At 50.2% G+C, this 17,669-nt stretch overlaps 1 protein-coding gene across 2 annotated transcripts in view; it reads left to right on the top strand.

Annotated features, from left to right (window-relative positions):
- The first annotated feature begins 578 nt into the window (after nucleotides 1–578).
- The window catches only part of LOC125330980 (acid-sensing ion channel 2), a 392,135-nt gene continuing 375,044 nt past the window's right edge, over nucleotides 579–17,669 (top strand). The window contains exon 1 of one of the 2 annotated variants that reach the window (XR_007205808.1): nucleotides 579–1,323. Coding sequence is in view for 1 of the 2 variants with exons in the window: in XM_048314765.1 (XP_048170722.1) it covers nucleotides 760–1,323 (564 nt within the window). In the remaining variant the exon portion in view is untranslated. The remainder of the gene's footprint in view (nucleotides 1,324–17,669) is intronic. The other variant, XM_048314765.1, reaches the window with a different exon arrangement.

Below are 17,669 nucleotides of genomic sequence, written 5' to 3'. Positions count from 1 at the left end.
GTTCATGCTGCTGCTTTCTGATCTGCGTGTGTGCGTGCACGGAACTGAGCAGAAATCCCCGCCTTTTCTTGTATTTTTCAGCCTTTCCTTTTATTTTTTAGCATTTCCTTTTCCTTCCCCCCTTTCCTATTTCTCCCGCTGAATTAGCTGCCCACCTTTCCCTTGCAAATCGCACCGGCAGCACAGGCTGGGTTTTCGGGGTGGTGTTTTCTGCCCAAAATGGAGAGGTGGGGAGGAGGAGAGATGCCTAAATCCTGCAGTTGCGTCCCCGGAGCTCGGGGAACATCTCCCGGTCGGGCTGAAGACATCCGGGAAGCAGCATCCTCAGCTTTCCGCACTAGTTAACAGCCTGCGAGCTGCCTCCACTCGTTTTAGGCTCGCTCGCTTAATCTCAGCTCCTCTCGGCGCGTGTGTGCCTGTGTGTGTGTGCAGGGGGAGGACTTTATTGCCATTGGCTCAGCTTTCGCTGCCCACCCACATCTCTTCCACATCACCTTGGTGTCTCCCTAAATAAAACCAGCCCTCCTTATCGCACCGAGGAAATCAAGAGCGAGAGTTTGAATGGATTTTATATAAATATTTACCCCGACGAAGCTACTGCTGAGCTCGTGGGATAAATTCGCAGCAGCTGGTCTCACTCTGCTTCCCTCACCCTCCCCTAAAAGGGTTTAATTACTTTAGGGAGGAGAGGGGAGAGATCCAGATCCCAGTTCTGGCTCCACACTGACCCCAAAAACAGGACCAGGATTTAACTGCACCATGGATCTGAAGGACAGCACCAGCGAGGGCAGCATGGGCAGCCTGCAGCCTTCCAGCATCCAGATTTTTGCCAACACCACCACACTCCACGGGATCCGTCATGTCTTCGTCTACGGGCCGGTGACCATCCGGCGCCTGCTCTGGACCTTGGCCTTTGTGGGCTCACTGGGTCTCCTCCTGGTGGAGAGCTCGGACAGGGTGGCTTTTTACTTCTCCTACCAGCACGTGACCAAAGTGGACGAGGTGGTGGCGAACAGCCTGGTGTTTCCCGCTGTCACCATCTGTAACCTCAACGAGTTCCGCTTCTCCCGGCTCACCACCAACGACCTGTACCACGCTGGGGAGCTCCTGGCTCTGCTGGACGTCAACCTGCAGATCCCCAACCCTCACCTGGCTGACCCCACTGTCTTAGCCATCCTCCAAGAAAAGGCCAACTTTAAGCAGTATAAACCCAAAGTTTTCAGCATGCAGGAGTTCCTGGCACGCGTTGGCCACGACCTGAAGGATATGATGCTGTACTGCAAGTTCAGAGGCCAGGAATGCAACCACAAGGACTTCAAAACTGTGAGTATGAGCAGACGCTCTGCTTTTCTCTTCTCTGGGCATGTGGACTGTGGTGCTGCAGGACCAGGACAGCCCTGGTGGTCACTGGCCAAGCTGTGTGGGCCCGGTGTGAAAAGGCAGTGGCTGCCGGGCTCTGGCATGGCAGAGGAGGAGCAGGAGGAAGCCTGTTGAGCTGAAGTTTGTTTGTTGGAGTCCTAACGGGTTTTGTGGGGCCAGACCGGCAAGGGGCTTGTAGCAGGTCCAGCCTCCATCCTGCATAAGGCCCACGGCTCCCAGGTGGCTGCTTAGGGTCAGATGGGTCCTGCTGAGCATCACAGGGGGCCTGGGGGTCTCGTGCCATGGCCAGTGGATGTCAGCCAGCTGAGGGAAGCAGAGAGGGCTGGACAGAGCCAGCAGGAAGGGCAGGTGCTCGGGGCTGGTCTGAGCAGGGTCCAGCTGTATTTCTCCAGGTATTTGCAGCTTTGCTGGAATTGCGGAAGGGAAATTTTTTCTGCTTGTTCCTGGCGTTCGTGGCTCATAAATCCTGGTTTGCTGTGGAGTGTGGGCAGCAGCTGGGTACCTGCCTGGTGCTGTGTTGGAGGAAAGGAGGGAAAAGAAAAGGAGAGGAAAAGCAACGAGGCTGAGCTCTGATCACGGTCTGCTCTGAGATGGAGTGAGCTGGGTACTTGAGCATCCTGAGGGAAGCAGCTGCTGCTCAGTTTCCAGCTTCTGGCTGGCACCCTGATGGCAGTGCAGGCTGGCCTGGATGCTGTGGTGCTAAATGTGTCAGCATAAAATAAAAATAATGAGGACGTTGTCTGGATGAAGTGATGCTCCTGTGTGCTGCTGGGGCAGGGGAGGGGGCTGGGCAAGGGGCTGCAGAGGTGGCTGAGCCCCATCCTGGCCGAGCTGGGGGGTGCTGGGGTCTGGGCTAAGTCCCACTGTGCTCTCAGGCCATGCTGGGCAGTGCCTTGGCTCTGTGATCCTGGAGTCAGGAATGGTACAGGTTTCAGGCGGTTGTTTCTTGGGAGTGCTGCTGCTTGTTCTGCTCAGGTGTGTCCTGTGGAGAGCAGGTCCTGGGCAGGGTTTGCGATCACCTGGTTCATCAGCAGGATCGTTGTCTGCCTTTGGGAGAAGGGAATATTTTCTGTCTCTGCTGCTTTAGATCTCCCAGCAAATGCGTCCAACTGTCTCCAGCTCCAAAGTCATTGCCATCCCCTGGACTGTGCTCTCTTTAAACCTCGGAGCAGGAACATAGAATTTTATGCCTCATTTATTGCCTGTGCATAACTCTGATGCTGAGCCTATTTCAAACTGGATATCCAGGCAAACCATTCCCTTGTTTCCACTCCCTGGGCAGGTCTGAGCAGGGGTTGGGTCATCCAAGTTGTAGGAAGGCATCAACCAAGTCCCACGGAGAGGAGCTTGCTAAAGAAAAGCTGTGTGTGAGCAAGTCTGGAGAATGGGGTAAAAAAGGAGAAACAGATGGAAAGGTCCAGGGGACAGAAGAGTTGGGGAGTGAGGTCAGATCCCAGGAGGATGGACAGACCTCCCTTGACTGTAGCAAAGTGTGGGGAGCAGGAGGTATTCTGCCTGTGGACTTGCCAAGAATGAATTAAGAACCAGCCAAAAGCAAAAACCTCAAAGCCAGGGAGCAACCAGCACTTTCAAAGCACCTGCAGGGCTTAAAAAAGGACTTTAAAAAGTAGGTGTTCTTAGGGAAGACAGGAGCTCTTGGCATCCCCCCTGGGACCCAGCAGGGTGTCACCCTGGCTATTGGGTTTTTGAGGTAATTGCTTCTGAAACAATGATTTTAATTTTTTTTTTCCCATGGGGGATACTGTAGTTTCCAGAAAGACAAACATTCCCTGTCTGCCAAATAAATGCTCTGCTAAAACAGATCAGGGCCAGCTAGAAAGAGACAGGATATTATGGACTGACAGCGCTTGTCCTTGTCCAAGTGAGAGATTGAGTGCAATACTTCAGCCCATTCTGCAAAGCAGCTCCTACCTGAGCCAGAAGACAACATTGTCTCTCTCAGAGGCAGGGCTTCAGTCTCACTGACTCCAGGTAATCCCCCAGGTTATGGAAATCCAGGAAGCAGCACTCAACAGGGACACAACAACCCTGTTTTCCTTCCAGATTTTACCTCTTGGAGATAAAAGGCAGCAAAAAGTGTCTTTTTGAAGGATGAGTAGGTGTTTCCACAGGGAGAATGCTGTAAAGGTCTGTGAGCTGCCTCCAGGCTGAATCAGAACCTCATGTCCTGGATGAATTTTGCATTTAATCACCACCAACCTGTTGCAGCTGCACACGGGCTCAATGACAGCACATCCATCCTGCTGCAGCGCCCGCTGGAGAAGAGCCATCACTGAAGCCTGATTTGCTTCTGAAGGGAAACAGGGTGTAAATCCCAGGGCAGTTCTGAAATACGTCAGCAGGGTGAAGAACTACGAGGTTTTTATATACGCTCCCCAAATCCTGGCAGCTGGGAGCAGAGGCAGCGGGAGCTTTGCAGCAGGGGGCTGCGCCAAGCAGAACTCGGCACTAAGGTGCTGCTGGAGGAGTCAGGGCTGTGCTGCCTCTGGTCAGCTCTGCCTCCTGCTGCAAGGGGGGTATTGTGTGCAGCGTGTCCCTCAGTAAAGCCCACAGTGCTGCTGCTGCTGCACGGAGAGCAGGAGCTGCAATGGCAGCGTCTTGGCACTTTGAAAATGTGACTTTACCGTCTTCCTTCTGCACTGCCCTGTTTAAATCCTCTGCCACTGCTTTATTAACAGGATTTGAGCTGTGCTTTCCCTACACTTCCTGTTCCTTCTCCCCCCACTGCCTCTCAGGTAACATCTCCCGTATGAAGGGCTGCCACAGGAGTGAGTCCCCACAGCTTTTCTGCAGAGATACCCCAGAGGGAACAGCCAGGTCTCAGCAGGATGTGCTGATCCTGCGCTGGATCGCCACGCACAGAACAGCAGAGAAGATAATGCAGAGCTCTGCTGTAGGCAAAGCAGTGAAGAAGAGAAAATTGGCAGAACATCCTTTAGCAAAGCCATTCCCTTGGAGAACTTGGAGGAGGAAAGCCTGATAAGAGCAGCAGCCAAGGAAATCCCCTCCTTGTTTTCTGCATTGCTCCTCCCAGGCGGTCCTGGTTGAAAATGACCTCACAGATGGCATTTTCCTGGAGGAGCTGTGCTCCTGCTGCTCGATGTGACATCAAGGTCCTCCCATCCCACTGCTGCTGAGCCTGGCAAAGCTTGGGCTCATCAGCCCTCGCCACACCACTGTGATGTTCTGGGAGTCCCTGTGTGTGTGTGGAGCCTCTTTCCTGGGGCTGCTGGTGTGGCTCGTGGTCCTTCAGTGTTCCAGCCTGGGATGAGCTGGGCAGTGGCAGGGGAGCCTTGCAGGAGGATTTCATGTGTGGCCCAGAAAATGGGGGGGCAACAGGGAGAAAACCTCTGAAAACCCTTTCAGCCCATGGGGCAAACAGAGTGAGGGATGGGATGGGATGGCCTGGGAGTGGATACTGGGAATGCGAACAGCAGGGGAATGGGATCCCGCAGTCCCCCCTTGCTGAGAAATGCTCTCCAGCAGCACAGCCCGGCCCGGCACAGCCCGGCCACGGCTCTGGGGGTCGGTCCGGGTGTCTGTTCTGCGGGGCTGGGCTGGGAACGCGCTCCTCAGTCGGGTCGTTTGCCAAGTGCAGTGTTGGGCTGTGCTTCCTCACACATCCAATCATTCCAGCTAACACAAACTTTTCCCTTGTGCCTGCTGTGCCTCATCAGGTGTCTATTTATTGCCAGTGGCCGTGACAATTGAAGGATAGAACTCATTTATTTTCAATACACATTCTTCTGACAGACAGGGTCCACATAATGGAGCATATCTCATGTGAATATTGCTATTTTAAGACAGGAGTTTCTGTCAATCTATCTGGCTTTCTCTATACATATTTTCCCTGCCATTCTTTCTAGTGTATCTATCAGGCCAATGTTTAGTGAATAGTTTTGGCTTTTTAGACTAACTAATCCATTCTCATCTCCTGTTATACAACTTCCACTTTCTTCAAGAAAAAAAGTCAGGATACTGCATACTTGATTCAGAAAAAACATTACTTTTCTATTTAACAATTTTTTTGGAGAATCATGATTTTTTCCAAAGTTTGCTCCAGAATCTGAGATGCCATAATGAGATGTGCAATAATGAGGTGTGCAATTCAGTGATAACTTTTACACAAGCAGGCTGTTCTTCCAGTAGGAAATCAGGTCTCTGTGCAGCCTTCCCAGTCTGCACTGGAAAATCTCAATTTTTCAGGTGCTGTTGAGGGTCTGGGTGTGGGCACAGGCACAGAGGGAGTGCAGGATTATCATTTTGCTGCTGGTGGCATCTTGTTGGGTGCCTAAAAGGAGGTGGATTGCTCCCGGCTCAGGTATCTGGCAAATCCTGCCCTTGGGAAATGCAGACCCTCATTCCACCCAGTGCTCTTCTGGATTAAATTTCTCTGTTCCGTAAGGATTTATGGGTGTGGCAGTTCCCTGTGACACTGATGGGGTTTGTATTTCCTTTATTTATTAAAAACTTGTAGGATAATGCTTTAAATTTTGCAGGAAGTTCCATGGGTAGATTCCAGTTGGGATCAATGCTCATGAAAAACCATTCCTGGGTTGGAATGGTTAATAGAGTTAAAACTAATGAAGGCTGTTGAACTTCAGTGAGGCCTTTCCATGGCAAACCCGGTTTTAAATGCTTTAATACTGATAATACTGTATGAACACTGGGTGAAACAACTCCAAAGGAGAGAAACTGCAGAAATGGGTTGTAGGTTGTTAACTTGGGACATTGGCGCTCCGCATTTGAGACACTGACCTGATTGCAGACCTGACCAGAACAGTGACAAAGTCCCCCTTAATGATCTTTGAAAAGGGTTGTGTTTGGATGTGATTTGAGCTGTTTCTTAGCCAGGCATGCTGCCCTCCTTCACTCGGGCTTTGGGATGGGGAGTAACTTAAACGAGTGGGAAATGTCAGGAACAGGCACAGCCAAAGTGTCAGAGCCAGCTGGAGAGCAGAGGGGATGAGTGAGGAGGGACACGAGGCACAGGGAGGGCCCTGGGAGAGGAGGAAGAACAAAGAATTTGTGTGGGTAAGAGCCAGCTGTGGGCTCAGCCTTCCCTCGCTGGAGCAGCTGGCACTTGGTTTGGAGGAGAGCAAGAACCACTCCTCACTCCTGACTGATTCCCATTCATCAGAGTTATTCATCAGGAGGCCAAGTGAGAGCTCCTCTGTCCTCCACAGCCCACCTGGCCAGGGATTTGCACTCCAAACAGCAGCTGGAGCTGGAGCAAATCTGCCCTTGGGATGGGGAAGAACTGCTGAGCAAGGGTGGTGTCATTGGAGTTCCAAGGATAGAGGAGATGTTTGAGAGCTGCCAGGCTTTATCAGAATTGTCTTGGGAATTGCGTGAGGCTTTTCATAGTGTTGGAAATACCTCTGAGTGCAGCTTCTTGTGCCTCAGCTCCTCTTTCCCAGACAGGCACTGAGAACTGAAGTGCCCAAAGCTGTGGAGAGCCAAGGTTGTCACCAACAGAGAACAAATGTGATCAATGTCTGCCAGCCGCCATGTACGGTGCCTCCTTCACCCCTGGCTCTCCGTGACTAACACGGTTCCTGTCACAGGGGCTCCCTCACAACTGGCCCTGGATGAGTTCTCCTGGGGCAGTTTTCTGTCTGCAGTGGGTGGAGGGTGAAACCACAGGGTTCTTTCAGATGTACTTGTGCCCTCTCTACAGCAATCAGACTTCATCTAGTCATGCCCAAAGCTAGAAGTAAAGGCCAGGAAAGGCAAGGAATATATAAAAAACCCAGCCTGGTTTCCAGCTGGAGAAGTAAAGTAGAACAACACAGCTTGTCCTGACCTTCTTCCATACCCCCTGTGCAAGTGTCCCTTGGAATCTTCTTGGCAGGTAATAAACAACCTCCCAGATGTCCCCTCTTGAGGAATCTTTGTGCTTGTCTGACCGAGTGCAGTGATGCCCTGTGAAAAATCATGGTGTGGCTGTTGTGGGTTTAATCTAAACCCTCCCTGAGAGGTTCTGACTACCATGTCCATGATCCCCGCAGACAGAAATGGGTAAAAATCTAAACCAGTGGTCATGAAGTGAAACAGGAGAAATTTCCACCTGATTAAAGAAGAAAACAGGTCTGATTTCAGTGAGGGTCTCTGGCCTCTTGTGGTCCCTTCCAAGATGAATTATGATTCTATAACAAAAAGCAGGTGCAGACCTGCTGAGTCTTAAATCCTTTTGCTATTTTTGGAGCACCTAATTTTTTATAGAAACATAGAACCCTGGAATGGTTTGGGTGGGAAGGGACCCGAAAGCACATCCAGTCCCACCCCCTGCCCTGGCAGGGACACCTCCCACTGTCCCAGGCTGCTCAAGCCCCATCCAGCCTGGCCTGGGCACTGCCAGGGATGCAGGGGCAGCCCCAGCTGCTCTGGGCACCCTGTGCCAGGGCCTGCCCACCCTCTGAGGGAAGCATGTTCTCCTAATACCTCATCCAAACCTATTCTCTTTCAGTTTAAAGCCATTCTCCCTCATCCTGTCCCTACAGGTCCTTGTCCAAAGTCTCTCTCCATCTCTCTTGGACCCCTCTGGGCACTGGAAGGGGCTCTAAAGGAGCTCAGTCTCCCTGGAGCTTCTCTTCTCCAGGCTGAACAGCCTTGCAGGACCTTGCACTTGGCCTTGATGGACTTCGTAAGGGTCACGCATTCCCACCTCTCCAGCCTGTCCAGGTCCCTCTGGATCCCATCCCTTCCCTCCAGAGTGTCACACAGTTTGGTGTCATCAAGCTTGCTGAGGGTGCCCTCGATCCCATTGTTCATGTCACCAGCAGAGGTGGAAGCCACCGCTCTACCCTGAGGAGCTCTGCCTGTCTCTGAGCCGCTCTCGTGCTCAGCTCACCCTCAGCCTTCCAGAGAAATGAAAGCCACTTTGGGAGGATGATCCCCTTCCTCTCTGTGAACTCTGTGCATGAGTTCAAGTTTGCATTATTGACCTAAGGACAACAATTGCCCTAAAATGCAGAGTTGCTGACAGCTCCGTCTGCACTGAGCATCGAGCCATTCACAGCTCTGATTCCATAATGAGTCCGCCACAGTTTCTCTGAGCAAACCCCTGTCTTTTCCCATTTCCTGAAACTATCCCTGTTTGCTTTAGAAGCAGACAGTGGAGATTCCCTGAAAAAACCCCCTCAAATCCATCACTCAGCTCCTGCTGACAGAAAATGTGCCTGGCAGCTCCCGAGGAGCGGCAGGACGGGGAGGTCACACAAGGCATCTCCATCTCCTCTGGCAGGGTCTGGAATCCCTCCTGTGCCTTCCCAAAGGCATTTGTCACAGGGATTTCTGCCCGGAGTGCCAGCCAGGCTCAGGTCGGCCATGCAGCAGAGTTCTGCATCCATTGGCGTGGTCAGGGTGAGGGCAATCAAGGTGATAAGGTATTGTGATATGGTGGGCATGAGCAGGGTGTCAGGTGATTGTGCTGCTGCCACAGCTACACCACCTCTATATGGGACTCAAAAATACAAAAAGCCTTCTTCCTGCTGGGCTGATGAGACCCTGCAGTGTTCCACAGGAACAGCTCTTTGGGAAAACAGACCCATGGAAAACTTCCCTGCTTACAAAGTGATCACAGCTGTCAGAGCTGGGAGTTGGGAGGACTCAGATCTTCCTGAGGGAGGAAATCATGGTCTGTGGCTAAATTAGAAGGTTGTGAAACTCTATTTTGTCACCAGCATCTGCTGAGAGGTCGTGACGAAAAGCCTTAGATAGATAGACTTTATTGAGGGATGAGTGCAATTGAATGGTCCTCTAGAAGCTTGTTGGGACTTCCCGACCTATGGAAATCCACGAGGAAACCTCTCAGGCACCAGAAGCTCAACAAGCTAAGAGGGAAAATGAGGTAGATGAGGTGGTCATGTCTGATTCCGTCTGCCATGGATTAATGTACTCAACCTGCACCAGGAAAACAAAATTGCCCGTGGAGGTAAAAGAGACTGCGAGTCATTCCAGCCGATTGACACCAGGGTGCTCTGGGCCACCAAGAACCAATTTCCACCCAGCCATGAATATTTACAACCAAGCACATGCCATTACTTGAAGAAAAGCAGAATTGTTTTGATCATTTGTTGCTGTTGTGCCATGGAAGGAAGGATTTAGCCTGTGTGTTAGGGCAAGGAGCGTGAAGTGAAGGAGTGAAGAGTAATGGAAAATGCCCATGTATTTGCTCAGGGAGAGACGGATGGAAGGAGGTTTAATCTGCGCTTGGATTCCACAGAGGAACCCATCCAAGGCAACGGGGCCATCAGGGATTTTCATGTGCAAGAGGAGCTGCTCAGTTGTCTGCTCCTGTCAGAAGAGCCAGTTCTGTTCTGTGATTTCCTCAGGGATTGAAATATGAAAAGAAAATCAGAAGTGAAAAAGTCTGAGTCAAATTCCATCTCCCCCTCAGGTGCTCCCCACATCGCTCTGACCTTGCGCAAGAAGGGGATTCCAGGTTCTTGGCTCATGCCAGGTCTGTAGGCTTCCCTTTCAGTCAGTCCAAAGGTTGTCCAGATCTCACTTCCAGTGTGAGTTTCTTGGGAATTGGAGTTTTTCCTGAGGGAAACCAATAGTTCTGAGTCTGTCCTCCCTGCCTATATGAAAAAAAATCCCAGACCAAAACCCTAAACCCCAAACCAAACCACTGGAGGTCCAAAAATTTTAGAAATTTTAGTGGGACCAAGTTTTAGCTTCTCTATAAAGTGGAGTTTTCATGATGCTGTTTCAATGGTGATGAAGACTGACATATAAAAGTAATATGAAGATGGGCATGAAATTAAAATAAATTAAAATTAAAAGTTATTAAAACTTATTTTGCTTTTTTAAAGGTTTTGTCATTATTGGAAGAAAATCAAAGCAACCCATTTAAACATTTTTTGATTTCTTGTTCCATCCGTATTTTCCAGGCTCTCTGAAATCCCATGCTCGTGCAGCAGAGGAGTTGAGCAAGGACTTCCCTTTATGAAAGGGGCTGAATCCTGTAACAGTGGTTCAAACTGTTGGTTCACCTGAAGGTTTGAGGGACATTAATCTTAGGTCATCTTTTATTTATTCTTAGAAGAGAATAAATAAAGCCCAGCAAATGCTCTCTGGGGATTCAGCTGTGTTACTGTGAGAGGGGCATTGAAGGGCTCCGTGACAGATTTCTCCCAGGTCAGGAACAAATGATGAGCTGGAGCTCTGCAACAGCAGCAGGAGAGGACAGGCCAGGATAGGACAGGCCAGGATTCACGGGGGCTTCCTCAATGACAGCCCAGCAAACATCGCTGCAGTTGCCATAGGCAGGACTAAATTAATTGCAGAGGAGAGTTAGTGAGCAGTGGGAGGAATTAACAGAAGCTTAACCCCTCATTATCTAAGCTTGCACCACCACACTCCACTGCTCCCTGGCACTGAAATGGACGGTGAATGCTGAGACATCCAGGAAAGTCTCTCCATCCCTTCCAGTGCCTCCTGCAAGCCTTTGGAAGAGCAGCTCGTGGCTCTGTCACGTGCGAAGTGGTGTCAGCAGAGCTGTGAACTCCTCAGCAGTTCTCCAGTGCTGGAGGAACCTGTAAAAGCTGAACCAGGATGTTAGAGAGGCACCAGTTTGACCTTGAATGGGGGATGGAATTACAGTTTGGGAGATGGGAGGGACTCAGCCATCTGGAATGGGATGGTTTAGCTGAAGGGGACCTTGGATGGGAGCTGACACTCACCACCAAATTTCTTGGTGTTTCTGTGAACGTGTGAACCAGAATTCTGCTCAGAACTGCAGTTTCTGTTCATCATACTGGTATTTTTCTCTGGATATACTGGTAGGATTAGGGTTAGGGTTGGGGATCAGGATCTCACTAAACATAACATGTTGTGTCCTCTTCTGCTCAGGAGCTGCTGGTGGGGTACAGCAGTCACACAATCCTGATATATCCTTTTTTATTTTGAAGCATTTACTGTTTGGGGATTCTTCCTTTTTTTTTTTGCTTTTTTTGTTTTAATGAAAAGAGGCAAGTTTTCCTAAAAGGCTTTGTGAAAACTGCTGCTGTGGTCATTTCTCAAACAACGTTCCCATCTAAACCAATCTTTATGTAAAAGATGGGAACAGTTTCCATGGATAGCATGATGAAGGTTGTGGAGATCATGCTGGGGAGAAGGAGCTGCTGTGCTGGATGTTAAGATTGATCTTTGTTGATTGAGCTGCATTTTTCATCCTCCACCCCGGCCTTGGATCCTGCAGCCACCACCCCTCCTACAGATGCTGCAGGATCACTCTAAATGGCCATTAACTAAAGCCAAATGATGATGGAGCATCTCCTGAAACACGTGTGACACCCACGAGTAAGGAATGGATTTGTTTCTGTCAGGGATGACAGGGGTTTGCAGCTGAACTAACGCTGCTGCTCCACCTGGAATTCCAAGGACAGGCACGGAGAGAGGAGGTGCCGGGGTGTACGTGGCAGTCAGGATGAGCTGTGGGAGGAGACAAGTTCCAGGCTGCCAAAGCAGTCCCGTGTCTATGGAACCCCAGTGGAGTTTGCCTCCTAAAGACATTAATGAAGGTGAGATCCCTCTGTCAGCCCCTACGGCTGCATCCATCCCTGCAACAATCATTCTCTCCTCGTTATCTCTTGGTAGAACAAAAACACCCTCAGAGGTCAGTCTTATCATGTGTCTGTACCTCTGCATCTGTCCAGGGAAAAGAGGGAAAGGATTTTTCTATGGTATTTGTGCACGATACCAGAAAAATGTGCAAGTGTCTCCTGGGATGAGATTTCCCATGTGAAAAATGAAAGCTTTTTGTCTTAAAGCATTTCTCTTTTCCATGAAATTAATTAAAATAAAAATCTCACTGCAAAATAAAACATTGAAACCCTGGGATGCCTCATTAAATGGATGATCTGGTTCAGAATTAAGTGATGCAGAGCTGTGGAACTTTCCACCAGGTGCAGCCTCTACACCTTGCACTTGTAGGTCAGGTGCACCCAGACTCTATTTTATAGGGGTTTTGAGGCAAACCCTGGTGTCATCTGAGGTCAGTGAGGGGAAACCCTGAGTTGTATATTCATGTCTGGCTTTCCATGAATAGGGGGATTTAATTTACTGCTATCAAACGAGTCCCCTCTTTCAATGGGCAGTCAGGGCAAGATGCTTCTGACAGCCCAACTTCTGAGCTTTCTGGAGATGGTTTTGGGCTTATTTCCTGATAAGAGAAGGTTTCAGCAATTTTCCTCCATTTGAAAGAACAGGAGAAGTCTCAAAACCACTTGATTTCTACAAGTTTCACAAAAGCTGGCAGCTGGGAAAGACCCAAACTGGAGCCCAGGGACGAAAAGCAGAGTCAGCGCTTGTGTTTGCCATTGTGTCTGACAGGGAGCAGCTGGCCAACAAACACATGTGCCCCACTTTCTCCAGGAGCAGCCTGGCAGTAATGAGACAGCTCACACTGCCCCGGCAGCACAGACAGCACAAGTGAGACCAAACCAGGGTGCAGAGAGCTGTGCTCCCTGCGGGACACGGGGAACCATGCCAGGGGAGGTGGGTGTGTGAAGGCGGCTCCTGGGTGTGCAGGTCAGCTCCTCCTGGTTTGTTCTGATGGTGCTCTGGAGGTCCTAAGGAACCTGGGACAGAGCAGGGAGAGGTTAGAAGACAAACCCCTCAGGAACACAAGCTTCATTCGTTCTTCTGTTTCAAATTCTGAGTAATTCCCAGCACTGGGAGCAGGCCCACGGTGCTGCAGGACTCAGAATGCATGGGAGTGACCTCAACTTTGCATCCTACTCCTCAGGTCCCGGGTGGCAAATCCTGCCCAGCTCAGAGCCTCCACAACCCACAATCCAAGGCCCTCACTCCATGCTTTGGATTGGCAGTAAAACTGTCGGCTCCTCGGGGCAAGGGCTGTTTTCTTGGTTTATGTTTGCTATTAAACATTTATTATTAAAATTGATTAAACTTTAACTAAGGAAGGGGAATTGCTTTAACCTGCTGCAGAGAATGACATGGGCTGTGATTTTGTGCAGACATGAGAAAATCCATCATTGCTGTTTGGAAGGATTTGAAACCAAACAGATTTTTCTACAAATGTCTTCACTCAAAAAGCATTTTGAAAGCCTTTCTTCCTGCATTTGCAAATCAGGTACAGAGAGTACCTGAGCACCCCCAGCTGCTCCCAGCTCTGCAAACCCCAGATAGCTTCTGCAAGTGCCTGCAGGCTGAACAGCATCCTGAGGGAAAGCGTCCACCTCCCTTCCACTTTGGAATGTTGTGAAATGTTGACGCGTATTTCTGAGCCTAAATCACTCCTCCACCGGGTGTGCCCGTGGCTGTTTGTTGGAACAATTAACTGCAGCATATTTTCCTCCCGTGTTTCAAACCCCTCCAACACCGGGAGTTAAAGCACAGCTAGCACAGGTAAATTCATGTGACAAACTGTTTCTGGAGATCAAGCAAGGACAGCTCAGTCACCAGGGGCAGGGAAATATGTGCATTTATTTTGTTGTAAATCAGACAGTCCCCATTTGCAAAGTAACATTGAAACCTGGGGAGAGCTGTCAGTTGTTAACACAGTTATTGTGAGCCCTTTGTGTATTCTGGTCTTCCCATGTTTTTCTTTTTTTTTTTTGTGAGGAGGAGAAATAAGAGTCTGAGTCAAGTATGTTCTTGTAATCACACTTGTCTTTCAAAAAAGACACACTTTCATAAACCCAACAGAACCAGAAACCAGCATTGTGGTTTAAGTGCTGAGAAACCCTTTGGTTCACCCCTGCTCTGAGCTGAGCCCAAGCAGCTCCATCTCCCTGCAGTGCTTCTCACTTGGAATAATTCCTCTTCTCTTTCAGTCCGGGCACATCCAGGTGTGAGATATTCCAGCTTTCTGGTGTGCACCAGGGTTCTCCCATGGTCTCATCCCTGTGGTGTTTGTCAGTCAAGGTGTGGGCACCTGACTGTTAAAGGTGGTGATGATTCAAAGGTGCAAATGATGAGTTTGTGTCACTTACTGCACAGTGGTGCAGTAAAACCCAGTTTTAGGCATATGATCCTTGCTACTCACAGGGAATCTCACATTCCTGAAATACTGAGGGGAAGACATAAAACAGGATCAAGTAGCTCCAGGGGAGGTTTAGATTGGATATTAAGGAAAATTGGGGAAAATTTCTTCACAGAAAATGTTGTCAAGCATTGGATCTGAGGCAGGGCAGGGCACTCACCAACCATCCTTGAAGTGTTCAAAAAGTTATGGATGTGGCACTTGAGGACAGGATTAACAGTGACCATGACGGTGGTGCTTTGGGTTGGACTTGGTGATCTCAGAGGTGTTTTCTAACCTTAACAGTTCCCTGGTTCTGAGATCCAGCTGGGCATCCCCAGAGCAGAGGTTTGGTGTCCTGCTCCTGAGCTGAGTGTCCAGAAACTGGGGGTTGGTTTCCGCTCTCCCAGTGTGGGCTTGGAGAGGGAGGAAGGGCCGGGGGAAGGGGAATGGTTGGGAGCAGTGCCTGGGCTGGTGGGACTGGGGAGGAGATGCAGGGAGGCAAAGGGGAGCAGCAGAGGATATTCCTAAGGGGCTACACTGGCACGTCCAGCCCATTCCTTGCAGGCACCAGGAGCGGCTGAGGGAGCTGGGAAAGGGGCTCAGGCTGGAGCAAAGGAGGCTCAGGGGGGACCTTGTGGCTCTGCACAAGTCCCTGACAGGAGGGGGCAGCCGGGGGGGTCGGGCTCTGCTGCCAGGGAACAGGGACAGGAGGAGAGGGAACGGCCTCAGGCTGGGCCAGGGGAGGCTCAGGGTGGACAGCAGCAGGAATTTCCCCATGGAAAGGGTGCTCAGGCCTTGGCAGGGGCTGCCCAGGGAGGTTTGGAGTCCCTGGAGGTGTCCAGGGAAGGGCTGGAGGTGGCACTGAGTGCTCTGGGCTGGGGACAGGGTGGGCATCGGGCACAGGGTGGGCTCGATGATCCTGGAGGGATTTTCCAACCTCAGTGATTCTGGGACTCTATGATTGCAGGAAATAATGCTTCTCTCTATTCTTTCTCCACATTTTTCATGCCAAGCTGACATAAAAAAATACTTTAATGCTGAATTTCATACCTTTCCTCTCTCCCTTACTAGTAACACGGAATTATTTCCCCATTCCTTTAAAATTCTGAGGTTTAGCAAGCACATAAACGACACTTAAATCCCAGCCCCAACTGTAAAGCAAATATTCCTTTTCCTCTCAGGGAACCATTCCTTTGACTTGTTATTTTGAGCTCTATCGTGGTTGTTGCTGTGCAAAGGCAACTTTGTGGAAAAGAAGGTTAAGTGCTAAGGTTAAAACAGGTTCAAGTATAATCCAGAGTGCCCTTGGCAAAGACAGAAGGGTTTTAGTGGGTCTCATTTATCATTGCCTGACTGCTTAAAGTGCTTGAGTGACTCATTATTGGTTTTATATGCCTTTAGAAGAGCTGCAAAAGAGCCAGTGAGAAAAGTATCACTGTTTTCCTCTTTTAACCCCCACTCAACAGGGAACAATAATATTTAAGACTTCAGAGTGTAAAAGATTTCCTCTTCAGAAACCAAATTCCCCAGCATGAGCCACGTGGAGCAGCTTGGGCTCAGCTCCAGAGGGGAGGTTTCTGTTGGTGTGGAGTTACATCCGTGGCAGAAGTTTAGAGCTGAGAGCTGGGAGCTGCTCCTGCCAGCCGGGCTTCCCAGGCCTTCCTGAAACCACTGCCTGACCTTCAGCCTTTTCTCCTCATCCATTCTGCCAAAGCTTTGTCCCCCTCCCGCAGGGGCCGTGGGCTCTGCAATGGAGGGAACGGTTGCACCATCCCTGGAAAGCAGGGAGGTACTGGAACAGTTTTCCCAGAGCAGCTGTGGCTGCCCCTGGATCCCTGGAAGTGCCCAAGGCCGGATTGGATGGGACTTGGAGCAACCTGGGATAGTGGAAGGTGTCCCTGCCCATGGCAGGGGGCGGATGGGATGAGCTTTAAAGTCCCTTCCAGCTCAAACCATGCCGTGATTCTGCGATCATGGAACACTAGAAAGAATATTTTGAAGAGCAGAGATCTGAAACATCAGTGAGCGAAGACCTGCTCCGTGCTGCATCCCTGCCTGTTTGTTCTGCACACGGATCCCGGGGGATCCAGGCAGTGCTCCCAGTGCTCCGCACCCGGGCATTTGTGTGCAGCTGTGTCAATCACCAGCATGACGTGGCAGAGGTCCTGACTAGTGGGGCTTTTAATGAAGTGGCTGCTTTAACTCGCAGTGCCTTGCCAAGGCTCTTTACAAAGCTCTTCTGGGGCTCAGGAGGTGTTAGTGCCACTGGAAAAGGCATCGGTTTCATCCCAAAGCAGCTAAATCCAGCCTGGAACAGGTACAGAGCGAGACTGGGAGGAGGATTAAGGAAAAGAGGCACCTGTTCTAGGAGGGGAGATCAGGAGAATTGAGCTTGTTTAAGTGAGCCAGGCAAAGGCTGTGTGAAGGACTGGGATAACTCTGGAGCAATCCATCAAGGGGATGAGGACTGAGGGGGAAATGGAGCTATTTCAGCCAAACCATGGTGCTGGCTTTGGAGAAAATGGTACAAATTGGCCATGGAAAACTCGATGCTGGAAGTTAGAAAGGTTTTTTTATTGTTATTATTTCTTGAAGAGATGAAATCCTGAAGTAATAGGGATAAAGACCCCAGCAGGGTTTTAAGCAGGATCATCCCTCGGAGGTGGGATTGTGTGAGGTGGCTGCCAGGAACAGGAGGCTGCATTCAAGGACCTCTCCAAGTCCATGGACTGAACCTTGTCCTGGACTGAAGGAATGGGTTGGCTGTACACCTGTGTCGTGGGAGTCAGGCACCTCTCACCCGCGTTCAGCAGCGTGGTGGGGTGCCTGGGAAACCTGGAAAATCACAGCCATGTCCTGGAAAGCTCTTTCCCCTCAGTTCCTGGGGTCATACAGTGTCAATTCTGTGTTTCTTGATCCTGGGAAGACTTTAATACCCAGCTTGTCAGTTCTGGGAATTTGATTAACTCAGCCCCTATGTCTGCATGGAGACAGGAATATTGAGTCCAGCGGGGTATAAATCCTGTGGGTGCTTAACCCTGTCCAGGGCTGCATGAAGATCCCACATGGAGGCTGCAGCAGCTTCCCTTGAGGGTGTTCACATTGTCTGCAGTGAGAATCTGCCCGAAACATGCGTGCAAGACACCCCAGCTGCAGACACTCCCTGCTCTGAACCCCCCAAAATTACAGGTTAACGTTATTGTTGAGAACACCCATGAGTGTTACTGAATTTCTCCCCTGCAAGGGAGGGTAAGAACACCCTGGGATCCTG

This window comes from Corvus hawaiiensis, chromosome 1 (assembly GCF_020740725.1).
Source record: "Corvus hawaiiensis isolate bCorHaw1 chromosome 1, bCorHaw1.pri.cur, whole genome shotgun sequence".
NCBI classification, from domain to species: Eukaryota; Metazoa; Chordata; class Aves; order Passeriformes; family Corvidae; genus Corvus; species Corvus hawaiiensis.
Note: the sequence above shows the minus strand (reverse complement) of the source record. Positions and strands in the feature narration are given on the sequence as shown.